The sequence below is a fragment of the Watersipora subatra genome, chromosome 1, assembly GCF_963576615.1.
Source record: "Watersipora subatra chromosome 1, tzWatSuba1.1, whole genome shotgun sequence".
In the NCBI taxonomy this organism is placed as follows: Eukaryota; Metazoa; Bryozoa; class Gymnolaemata; order Cheilostomatida; family Watersiporidae; genus Watersipora; species Watersipora subatra.
This window is the reverse complement of record NC_088708.1, coordinates 52,310,591-52,323,326: the sequence shown is the minus strand read 5'-3', so window position 1 is coordinate 52,323,326 and position 12,736 is coordinate 52,310,591. Positions and strand designations below refer to the sequence as shown.

Below are 12,736 nucleotides of genomic sequence, written 5' to 3'. Positions count from 1 at the left end.
TTTTTTTCTTTGCATACTACTTGATGTGATCCATGTAAAAGGGATGGTTTCCATCTTGATGAATGACACAAGGGCAGGGTAGACTTGTATAAACTTAGGCACTCAGAGGCTTTTTTTACAGTCATTGCAAACCAGAGCCACATCGGTATGCTTTTTCCTGCTGCTTTGGCAGACTGTTTAATCTACCAGCAACTGGTGCTTGGCTCCTTGGGTGGCACGTCTGTTGGTTACATAGTAGTTTCTGTGTGCTTTGTCTAGTTAGACCTTACGTAATTGTGTGAATTTTTCTTTCAACTGTTTGTAGTTTAAATAGCTGTTATATGGTTTATTATGCTTTTTTGTTTAAATAACTGTTATATTGCTATATTGCTCACTTGTTGGCTACAGACAAGTCAGTTCAGTTTTTAGTAATAAAACAGGCAAGTCCAGCTATCATTTTTTACAGCGTCCAATTCCGTTCTGAGCAATGGTCATACGCTGACTCATATGCTCTGCCAGTTGGTCTGCAACCACTCCTGAGCTGTGTGCAAGTAGTGGGCAAGCATGCTATTTTCCGGTAGTTCTTAGAGTCCATCATCACGAGTATAGTTTGTCTGTTTGTCAGCTATTCTGGATGTCACAGTCTTCTGTCAGGCATTCAATCTGCTTTTTCATTCTAGCACGCAAGAATGTCAATTTCTTTAACCAGAATACTTGGATTATCTCAGGTCTAAGTCTTGCCCAGTTCTTCATAAACTGCACTCTACAATTGGTATCTGTTTCACTGGTGGTGAGTCCTTGATGGATCCTTGATGTGCTACAATGTGTTAGTGGTTTTCTTTGCGCCTCTTCAGCCAATCTGCTATGGTCCTATGATTAATCAATCAAATTTGTTTAAAAGCTGATTTCATTCACCATTACATCCTATTTTTTTAACTATTATAATTTTAAAATTCTGAAAATTTTGAAATTCAACAATACTGTTACAATATTACAAGGAACTTTCAAATATTCAGAGTTTGCCGTGTTTTGTTGTTGTATAGTTGAGCAAGTGCTAATATTTTTTTTTGTTTTTTAGCTTCCATATTTGTTTGAGTAGCTCTGTTTGATTTTATTTAATTCTGTGGTTAAATCATGTGATTAGTGCATCTGGTTTTGAAGTCGGTTGAGAAAAGGCCTATATAAATTTTTGACATTTGTGTGGCTTGTTGTTCACAGTAGTGTGGTAGATTATGATTTCCTTGATATCGGCAGTTTGCTTTTTGCAATTGTGTTTTCGTGTTTTGATTTGTGGGTTTTTGCATGTTGAGTTTTTTACTGCGTACATCTGTAATAGCTATCATGTTTTGCATGCATGAATAGCTATGCTTTAAAGTGTTTCTGTTGAACAACTTGTGTAGAGGGTGATTGGTTGGAAAGGGCTTTTCAACCACGCTAAGAATTGTTTATTAAATTGGTGCTGAATAGGGTTTGTACCATGTGATATTACGGAGTCAGTTGCAATTTTGGAGTCAGTTGAAATTTACACTATCGTTGTTTTTGCTATGATTGTTTGCGAGTTGGGAGTTATGGCCACTTATTCACCAGGCCATTTTGGCATGGTTTGGCTGAGCTTTTGAATCATAGTTCATGTGAGGCTGAGTTGGATAATCATTTGATGATATTTTTAGGTCGTTTTTTAAAATTGATGTTCGGTGGTTGCTTTGCTTATAAACTTACAACATGGTTCTGCCAAATCTGTATTGTAATTGTATACATGTATATGTATTATATGTATGTAAATATATTTACACAAATGTTTGCACTTAGTTCTGCGGCTCACATTTTAAGTTTTGTGTTTATATGAATAGAATTAAAGATGTGACATACCCTCAGATTTCTTCATGTTCCTATAGTTTTATATAAATGCAAATTTATAAAAGATCTTTACACGTTTAAATGTATTACTCTATAGCTTGGCACATTTTGACCAACTTTAGTTTTTAACTAAATCTTTCATTTCAAATAAACAAAAGACTCTGAGACAAAATATTGTTTTATTATATTTGACTGTACTGAAATTAGTGTTAACAATAAAAGTATTATTTACTAGGATAGAATATGTGTGAGGATTATAATAAGTGTATCTAATAGAGCTGTTACATATGTAGAATGTGTAAAGCAGTTACTTGGTACAAACAACACAAGTAATAGCCTTATTCTCATCATATGGTGGACAGTAGGACCCTTTGCTACATTCTGATCTGGTAAAGTAAAAGTGTCCACCATGCCGGTTAGCACTTTCTCCTGCTTCATGTTCAGGCTCAGCATCCACACATTCAAATGTCGTTTGGTGGTTTCGATTGAAGTAATCAGTCATGATGTAGCCTGAGGTACAAGAATTGACAATGCATATGTGTCACAACAGGCTGTTTTTGCTATGATCTATGCTAGAGATGCTTAGAAAATAGAGCTGGAACGAGATCAAGGAATGCAGGGTCGGGCCAGACTCAGGGTCAGCACTGAGTGCCAAGATCGAGTCGGGTCAGCTCACGCCGCGATTTTTTATTCATTTAAGGTTAAGAAATATGTAGTTTTATTACGGCCTAATGTTGTGACATCAATAACCTATGATAAAAGAACCCATTATCACATCAATCATTATATTTTGTGGTTTTGTTTATAGACGCAATCTACAATTTATGGCTAGACATTGGTGGATCAAGGCTATTCAATGAGTGATAGATTAATGGCATGACTTTGGCTAGAGTGTTTTTATTCCAGATTTTATTTTCAACTTTGCTGTTATAATCAACAAGAAGAGATTAGTTATGAAATACTTTACAAATATAGAAATAGATAACCCAGCATATTGGAAAGCAAAAATCCATCACTTCCCTAAAACTTCTGGTATTAGTGAGAAAAACCAAAATAAAATAAATTTGCTGGATTGAAGGTTCTTAGACGCGCTTTTAAGTTCCTCAGGATGCCTTTGTTGTAAATGCCTCAATAGTATTGAGGTAAACCCGTCTTTGTAGCTCAACTCGCTTTCGCATATTGTACAAATAACTTGGTATTTCCCTTTCGTGACTGGCTTATTCATTAACTCATAGACCGTTGACATGTTGATTATTTCTTTCCGAAAAACGTTGCGAAACCTATAGCCCAAATACTATTGTCGCAGACGTAAAAACATAGTCTTGACTCACCTTGTCTTATTTTGCCTGGTCGTTCTGCGCTAGGACTAAGAGCGACTTTGCTTCAATCGCATTTAAAAAGCGATATACAATCGCTCTCGTTTAGCCATAAACCTACCCGTGTCTTCGTATAAGAAGACCCGCGGGTTGGGTGGCCCGACCCGAGCACTTCTGACCCGGTGGGTCCAGACCGGACGAGTTAACAATGCCAGCTCTATCAGAAAACAAATGATAATGCTAAAAATTATGAAACTGTCAAATTATTAAATAAGATATTATTAGGAGTTATCCACTCAGTTGCAGAAATTATTAGAATACAAATGACAAGTACAAGAGAGATAACTAAACTATACCTTCATATTCTGTAGTCCAGTCATCAGGACAGGTTCTCTTGGCTGGGATCATCATCAGAGCGGGTCGGTTACCAGTGTAGCATCTTGCACACGAAGCATCCTTATCATCTGTGCTACTGGGAAATACACCATATGATTCTGTTTCATATTCTACCCCAGCAATAAACGCTGAAGCACTGGCTGTTCCTGGACTGTTGTACTCTGGTGAGTGGGGCATACACAGGTAGTTCACTCCTCCTCCTGGTTGGTCATGCCTTCCATTTCCAGTGTAACCTGAACAGAAGTCAATATTATAGATTATTAACAATAATAGCAATAATAATAATAGTCTGAACCTCCACACTCATCAATCCTCTCCCTCCTATGTTTCTGTTCACATAGAGTCTGTCAGCAACAAGATCAGATGTTGGCAGACTCTCCGACCAAAATATAATTCTATGGTATAAAATATCATACATGAATACTAAGTAAATCATAATGAAGCTGTTGTATATCAGCGCATAAATTGATTAGATCAAAATCTAAGCCTTTGTGAATGAGTAAATCTGGTCATCTTTGCTCAAGGATAGCGTGTGTGCATGTGATGTTTCACTGCATGTAATTCATAGATAAAACATAGAAATAGACCAAAATACAAACATATAGCAAAAGAGACTGTATGATAATTTAAGACTAGCAGCAAGACAGCCCAACTAGCAGTTTGCAGAAGAACAGACACGGTCATGAGCAAGCACCAGTAGCACCAGTAGCACCAGTAGCACCACTGTCACCGGTCATCCACAAGCACTCCACCAGCTTCACTTTTATAACGCTACGAACCAAGTGATGAAAGTCAAATAAGTATTTCTTGAATATTTTAGCTGCAGTGGACAACATAAATATTTGACTTTTACTAGTTTTAATGTATTGTGTCTTAAAAGCACTGCTTGTCTTTAATCTGGTACAGCAGCTGTGATAAATTAACATATTTTAAAAATCCACTTTTTTTTTAAAATTTTCATGAAATGCAGAACAAGCTGAAATTCTAAATAAATGTTTACAGGCATTATATTTAATGAAGAAAAGCTATTAATTACTGATACTTTTGGTTCGTTTTTAAAAATACTCTTTCCAGCTTCCTTGTGAAATAACCAAAATTTTTCAAATATTTTTGAGCCAGCATGACCTCAAAACTCTATTCCATAATCCATGTGAGGGTAGAAAAATGTATAATACAGTCAACCATTGTGTTGGTGTCAAAGTATCTTCTCACATTATCAAAAGTAAAACATTGTAATTTGCTTTTAAATTTTGTTATATGGCTGTGAACTGATATGTTATCATCAATTGCTACTCCTAAAAACTGTGACTGGCTTTTTACAGAAATTAGCATTTTGTATATAGAAACTAAACTAAATGAATCAAGCAAATTTTTCAGAAGATTTTTCAATTTTACAAGTAATATTTGTTGACTATTCAGAATAAGATTATTTGCCAAACACCATTCTTTAATTTCTTTTAATTCAGTTTGTAAAACGTAAAAAATCAGTATTAAAAACAGTTGTATCTCCATCAAAAAGCAAGCAGTTTAGTGATAGAGCACAATTTACCAGATCATAAATAAATATAATGAATAACAGAGGGCTTATGTTAAAACCTTGTGAAACACCAATTTTCACACAGTTTGGTTATGAAGATATGTTATTATTCTTCACAAATTGTGAACGACTGTTTTAATAGCTTGACTAAAGTGACTATATTATAAAGTATTGATATACATCTATCACCACTAAAACTATTATAAAGAGTTGATATACATCTGTCACTACTATACCTATTATAAAGTATTGATATACAACTATCACCACTATAACTATTACAAAGTATTGGTATACAACTATCACTACTATAGCTATTATAAAGTATTGATATACATCTATCACTACTGTAAATATTACAAAAGTATTGGTATACAACTATCACTACTATAACTATTATAAAGTCTTGATATACATCTATCACCACTATAACTATTATAAAGTATTGCTATACATCTATCACCACTATAACTATTACAAAGTATTGGTATACAACTATCACTACTATAACTATTATAAAGTATTGATATACATCTATCACCACTATAACTATTATAAAGTATTGATATACATCTATCACCACTATAACTATTATAAAGTATTGATAAACATCTATCACTACTATAACTTTTATAAAGTATTGTTAAACATCTTTAAAATTCTAACAATACTCGGCTTTGAGTTTTTTCCGAATGTTATGAAATTCTACATTACATATAGCTAACTTGAGCATTATGGTTGGATTAAATTTAAACAATAATGTTTTGTTCTATTAGTGTTAAACAGCTTACGTGGTTTGTCAAGTTCATACATTTTACTGGCAGAACTTTTAACATGATGGTATTACAAGAAATTATGTGTTACTCTGGAGTTGCATCAAATAGACTATCTTCTGACTGTTATAGATTACAGTCATACCTCAACATATGAGCTTGATGCGTTCTGGGACTGAGCTCTTAAGTCAATTTACTCGCATCTCAAGACACTAGTTTTTATATAAAATCACTAAGTATAAGTTAATCCGCTACCATATAACTACTATAGCCATAAGTACAAATTAATTCGTTACGATGCTATAAAAACACCGCTTAAACAGCATATCACGATGAAAAAATGTGTTTTTAATTGTTGTAAATTAGTACCTACCATAACTATTTAGTTGTTATGATCTGCAATAAAATATAACAACATTATGTACACTGGTGTATTGCGTTTTTACATTTGAGAGGTAAGACTATAAATAAAAAACATACCATTGTAAAGAAGAGTAGAATTGTCACCACATGTCGTCCTTCCCCATCGTGTGTAGACGACTCCTCCATTTTCAGCTGAAGTGGCATTAATACCAGGAGTCCCTGGTGGTCCTGCTGCTCCAGGTTCGCCTACTGCTCCTGATTTACCTTAAATAGTAAGATTAAAACCTGTAGTAGGAGATTTAGAAAAATTACAGTATAGCCATAGTTCTACAGCAACTGCAGGACATTCTTAAGAGTGAACATCAATATGAATGAAGTATGCATCATTTCATCTTTAGTAATCACTATCAATTAGCCCGCTCTTTTAGATCGTCAGTTACTTTTAGTTTTAGAATTGTTATGTCTCACCATCTTCTCCTGGAAGACCCTGTGACCCTTGCAAACCTGTAGGTCCTTGAGATCCTGGTGGTCCTTGAGGTCCTGGTAGCCCTTGAGGTCCAGGTGATCCGGTAGCACCACTCTTACTCTCTGCAGGTTATATATTAATTATTATAGTTATATACATGTATTTATGTTGTCTTATTTGGTGCAATTAGAAAAATCTCATAATTTGAAGAGATTCAAAAAAGATAATTGTGAAATAAAAGGCTACAGTAATGGTAAAATAAAAGTAAAAAAGATAATCTTTGGTCGATAATTTCTATTATTCTATTTTTATAAAACTATAGCTTATACATGGTTTCTTAGGAGTTATGCAATATAATTCAATATGCTAAAAGTTCCCCTGTCATACAGCCCATGACCAAAGTGATATTGGAAAAAATAAAGGGCACTGCTGGTTGAGAAATGCAATATTAGCAGTCAAATGGCACTGCGGTGCAATAGGATAACTGCAATGGTAGCTGCAATAGTAGCTGTAATGTACTGGGTGTTATTATGTACAAAAACAGCAATAATGAAAGGAAAAGATTATATGTTTATATTTCTCCCCTGCAATAGGAGAAATGCAATATTAGAAGTAAAATGGGAAGCTGCTGTGTAATATACACAGTTTGAAAGTTGGTTGTGTTGAATGTAGAATGGCTTTGACAGCAATCTGTAACCAAGGTGAAGAAATAGGTCATGATCAAAAAAACCATGTTTAAGTCGGGTGTCTGAGATTTAGAGTTATCTACATTAGCAGAAGGAGAAAATTCTCAGTTATTTTCAAAAAAAGTTTGGTTCCAGCTTAATTACAGCAGATTTATGGTCAATAAACTGAATGCTTGTTTACTATTAGTGCGAAAACATAGTCATGAGAAAACTGATGTTAAAGTTTGAGAAACGAAAACCATTGCACAATTTAGTTTACATTGCAAAACATCATAGCAACCAATATCAAGAGGTTGTGATATTTATTTAGATTTTTGTATTTATATGCAAACAAATTATGTTCAATTTAAAAATCTAAACAGATTTTAGCTTGTTGTCAAAAAATAGCTGTATATCTATAAGAAAATGAAGGCCTATTACTTAATTTTAAAAACAGATATTAAAAACAGCTTGGCAGTACCGCGATATTAGGCACAGCCATAGTATCATCAACAAAATATTTAAAAAAATAGTAACAGTAACATATTGCACACCATCGGTCACTATAGAGTTCGATCTTGTAAATTCGAATGATTATTCCATGACCAAACGAGCGGAGCGAAGTTTGAGAGTTTTTATGATAAATGCATGTGCACACAACTTACGAAAATTATTCATCAACAACATCGCAAACCCTTGTTTCAAAATCTCGTCAACAAACTTAACCATCGTTTCGTAGAGTCGTTAAAGTACAATAACGATACAAAACACATATAAGCCTAGTTAAATATGTTACCAAGTCTGTAAATTGTCAACAGTCTTTTAAAACTTACCCATCTGATAGGATTATACACAAATAAACAGATTAATTTGGCTGAAATTCATCACAAAACGCTTGAAAAGCTTGGTTTAATAAAAGTTAAGACCGGCAAATGAAACGCTGAGCGACAGAAAATAGAACCATTAAGTCATGCGCATTTCAGGAAAAATAACGGGCACATTTCACCAGTCTATAGCATTGTCGAATTGTCGAAGGTTTCTGTAATTAACGTTGAAGTACAGAAATCATTTCTTTTTTGCCGATTTCAAAGTAACTGACACTTTGGAAACTTTTGAGTACTTTGGTATTCTAACTGATGTCTAAAGCAGTGAAAGTAAACGAAATGACAAAGATATTTTTATCTAACAATTTTTATGAGATTATTACAATATTTAATTACAAGTTTGGATGACTATAGAAGCATAATAGTCACACTAACAACATTGATGATAGGTAATATGTTAATGTTATTATTGTTTGTAAATAGTTTTGTTAAATAGATTTTCTAAAAATCTATATAAATATCACAACTTCTTGATATCGTTAGCTATAACGTTTTGAAATGTAAACAAAATTATGCATTGGTTTTCTATTATTACTGCATTAATAATATTGGTTATTCTAATAATATAAGTGCATTTTACTTCTAATATTGGCCAATATTGCATTTCTCCTATTGCAGGGGGAAAAATATAAACCTATAATCTTTTCCTTTCATTATTGCTGTTTGTTGTATATAATAACATCCACACCCAGTACGTTACAGCTACCATTGCAGTTATCCTATTGCGCTGCAGTGCCATTTGACTGATAATATTGGATTTCTCATCCATCAGTACCCTTTCTTTTTTCCAATATCACTTTGGTCGTGAGCTGTATGACAGGGAATTTCTAGTTCTTATAATTAAGTCTCATAATAATCTTATAAAATCGAATAATTGTTCTTATAATTAATTATTGTAATAGTCTTATAAGAATTGTTAAAAAAATATAGTCGTCATTTCCTTTACTTTCACTGCTTTGAACATCATTTGGAATACTAAAGTACTCATTATAAATGTCCAAAATGTCAGTTATCTTTAAAAGCAGCAAAAAAGAAATGATTATTTTTCGGTACTTCTACACTAATTACAGAAACCTCCGGCAGTTGGACAATGCCATAGACTAATGAAATGTGCACGTTTTTTTTGTGAAATGCGCATGACATAATGGTTCTACTCTTTGTCGCATTACTTTATCGGCGTTTCGTTGGCCAGTCTTAATTTTGATTAAAGAAGGCTTGCCAGGTTTTAATGGTGATTTTAGGCCAAATTAATTTGTTTAGTTATGTATTATCCAATCAGATGGGTAAGTTTTAGGATATGGTCTACACTTTTCAAAGACTTGGTAACATATTTAAATAGGTTTATATGTGATTTGTATCGTTATTATACTTAAACGACTTCATAGAAAAATGGTTAAATTGGTTGATGAGATTTCGGTACAAGGGTTTGGAATGGACGTTGATGAATAATTTTCAGGAGTTGTGTGCACATATGCATTTATCATGAAGCTCCCAAACACTCGCTTCGCTCGTGTTTGGTTGTGGGAATACATACAACTTGTTATATTATACTTTAGTATGGTATAATATGTTTTCTATTTACTATGCCATATAGTTCAATATAATATCAAATAGTGTAGTTGTCTATAATCGCTATAATATAGCAGATTATAGTATGTTACAATGTATATAATTTACAGCTTGTTTCTTTGCTGCTATTCATCTTTCAGTAATACAATACCTATGAAAAATAGGATGAGTTAAAGTTAGAATTATGTAGGAACTAGAGAAAAATAAAGACATGTTCCCACCTCTAGATAAATTTATGTTGATATCAACTCCTTCGGAACCCGATAGTTCATTACTTGGATGCGCAGAAACTCCATGTAGGTACTAAAATTATTAGTAGGCTTTTAAATAGCAAGTTTTTACAAAAGCAAATTTCCTTAGTTGTCAATCAGAGTTTTACTAAAATAAATATTTTAGTTGAGCAACTTTAACAAATAAATCTTTAACAGTGTCGATTTTGTTTGTATGATTTTATAATAAAAAATAACGAGTTGAAACATACAAAGAAGGCAATATATAATATTGTTCTTCTGGCTCTTATAAACTGACAGGCACTTACATGTATACTATAGTTTTTTACATGTACATAAGTTTTTTATCATGTGAAAGTTGGCACATTCAAAACAACTGCTATTATAACAAAAAGATAAATAGCCTTAACACTCATAACAGAAGATAACAACATTCTACACATAGAAATTATCAAAAAATGCTGATAAGGGCTATGATAGCTATTAGCTATACATGTACATAAACAGAATAATACAGCTTTACAATTAGCCTGTCTTGACAAACTGTTGTTTTTGCGGAGTTGTCCCTCCGTCGAGCGGGCGAGCAACAGCTTGTCACAAGACGTACTGCACCTGATGCATCAGCTGCACTTATAGGGAGTTGTTCTCTTCTGTCTATGCGGCTCGGTTGCGATGTTATGTCGGTCGCTCCATTGGTAATCATAACGAATTTTGCACAAAAATGTATGCAGAAAAAAATAAGATTACAACGTTTAACCAGCGACCAGTCTCTGCGGTAAACTTTAGTAGAACTTGAGAACTTAGGTAACAACAGCAACTAAAAATGTTGTTATTAGTGCGCTCAGTCAGTTTAATTTCTATTTTTGTATCAGTCAGTTTTATTTGTTCTTATGAATTTTATTTTCAATTTATTTTATTCTCAAGTTTTGCTAAAGTTTAAAACAGACACTGGTTTTTGGTTAAACGTTGTACTTTTATGTATTTCTACATAAATTTTTGCGTGAAATCCGTTATGATTACCAATGGAGCGACCGCCATAACATCGCGACCAAGCCGCATAGACAAAAGAGAACAACTCCCAATAAGGGCAGCCAATGCATCAGGTGCAGTATGTCTTGTGACAAGCTGTTGTTGCTCGACGGAGGGACAACTCCGCAAAAACAACAGCTTGTCAAGACAGGCTATTCTAGTGTACAATAGAAAAAGAAAGGTTCTCTATTACACATTGAAGTTATGAAATTAATTTACGACACGGATCTTCATATAATCACCATGGTGATTCTATAGTCTACTCTCCAAGGATATATATACCAAGGAATTTTCCATTGGCTCAGTAAAGAACTTTATATGGTTTTAATGTTATGTCTCTTTAGCCTTAGTGCCACTGTCTGGTTCTAATTAACCGATTTAAAGCTATGATAAGTTGGTTTGCTTCAAAAAAATTTATGTGAAAGCATAGCTTAAAATTCTTTTATAATTCAAAATTATGAGAAGCATGATAAAAGTTATATCTAACAGACATGATTGCAGAGTCTAGAGAAAATCAGGAACAACTTACAGTGTCAAGAGAGTTCTCTAGTAACACAAGTTGGGCTGAAGCTTTATTCCAGTTCTCCTCGTGTACCTTCAGCTGATCCTCTAGTTCTAACATCCTGTTATCAAGACTGTTGAGAGTGTTGCCATGACAACCAGCGCTCAGCATGAAGAGCAGTAAAAATAATTTCAGTGCCACCATTTTCTGCTGAAACAGTTTCATGTAGGAACAGTCACATAAACTAATACATTAAAACTAACATTATAGCAATCTCTAATTTTGATATCAAAAATTCAACCGTATTTTTCCGGTGAGAATTTCCTACGAACATAAATAAAGTAACATTGTATACAAGTAGATATGAAATACAAACTGTTACCTTATAGTGTAATGTCTGTAAACTTTCTATCAGATGATAATGATAAGCTCTGCTTTGCTGCTGTTATTTATACTGGCGTGTTAACTACGTCATCAACGGGATGTTAGATAGACACGCCTACTTTTACTTAACTAAAGTCAGCAGATCATAGAGGATATCATATGACCGATTAGAGTTTACTTAGCTGTACTTCCTGTCAAGGTCAGCTAGTCTACAATTTAATTAGAAGAATTCTCATAAAAATTAGAGGCTTTACAAAACTGTTATCTTTTTCAGAACTGCGTGTTTATTTACTGATACTACAGTAATAAAACCTGGCTTGAATATAAAAGACAAATAAATATGAAGAGGTAGTATATAGAAAAAAACAGTATTTCAGAAAACCCAATTTCATCAAAGTTGTCAATTTAGTTTCTGGAGTAAGTTATTAGAGCATTTATATAACAGCAAGCTGTTACAGTCTATCACAAAGCAGTCAAACATTTGTTACTGTTTTGATGGAAACATGAAACATTTTGTACAATTCATATATTGCAATTTGCAACACTTTACATAAAATCAATATTCAACTTAAATTTATTTCTCTCCATCTCCTGACTGTTACCAAATAGTTCTTTATTTTTTGACATTTCAACACAATTAAAAAGGAAAACTGAAATGATGAAATTTGATGATCGGAAAACATCAGTCATTAAAACACATCTTATTTTTACCTATCAATCACAATACATCTGCTGTCTTACCTACCAATGACCAGAGATCTGCTGTTTTAAATACTAATCACTAGG

At 33.3% G+C, this 12,736-nt stretch overlaps 1 protein-coding gene across 1 annotated transcript; it reads right to left on the bottom strand.

The window, feature by feature from the left end:
• Positions 1-1,998: 1,998 nt before the first annotated feature.
• Positions 1,999-11,969, bottom strand: LOC137410440 (collagen alpha-1(IV) chain-like). The gene is made up of 7 exons (XM_068095857.1): positions 11,949-11,969; positions 11,594-11,776; positions 10,027-10,108; positions 6,690-6,809; positions 6,339-6,485; positions 3,509-3,781; positions 1,999-2,346 (listed from the first exon to the last, which is right to left on the bottom strand). The coding sequence occupies exons 2-7, from the start codon at positions 11,768-11,770 to the stop codon at positions 2,144-2,146; spliced, it is 1,002 nt and encodes a 333-aa protein (XP_067951958.1). The 5' UTR covers positions 11,771-11,776; positions 11,949-11,969; the 3' UTR covers positions 1,999-2,143.
• Positions 11,970-12,736: the final 767 nt, after the last annotated feature.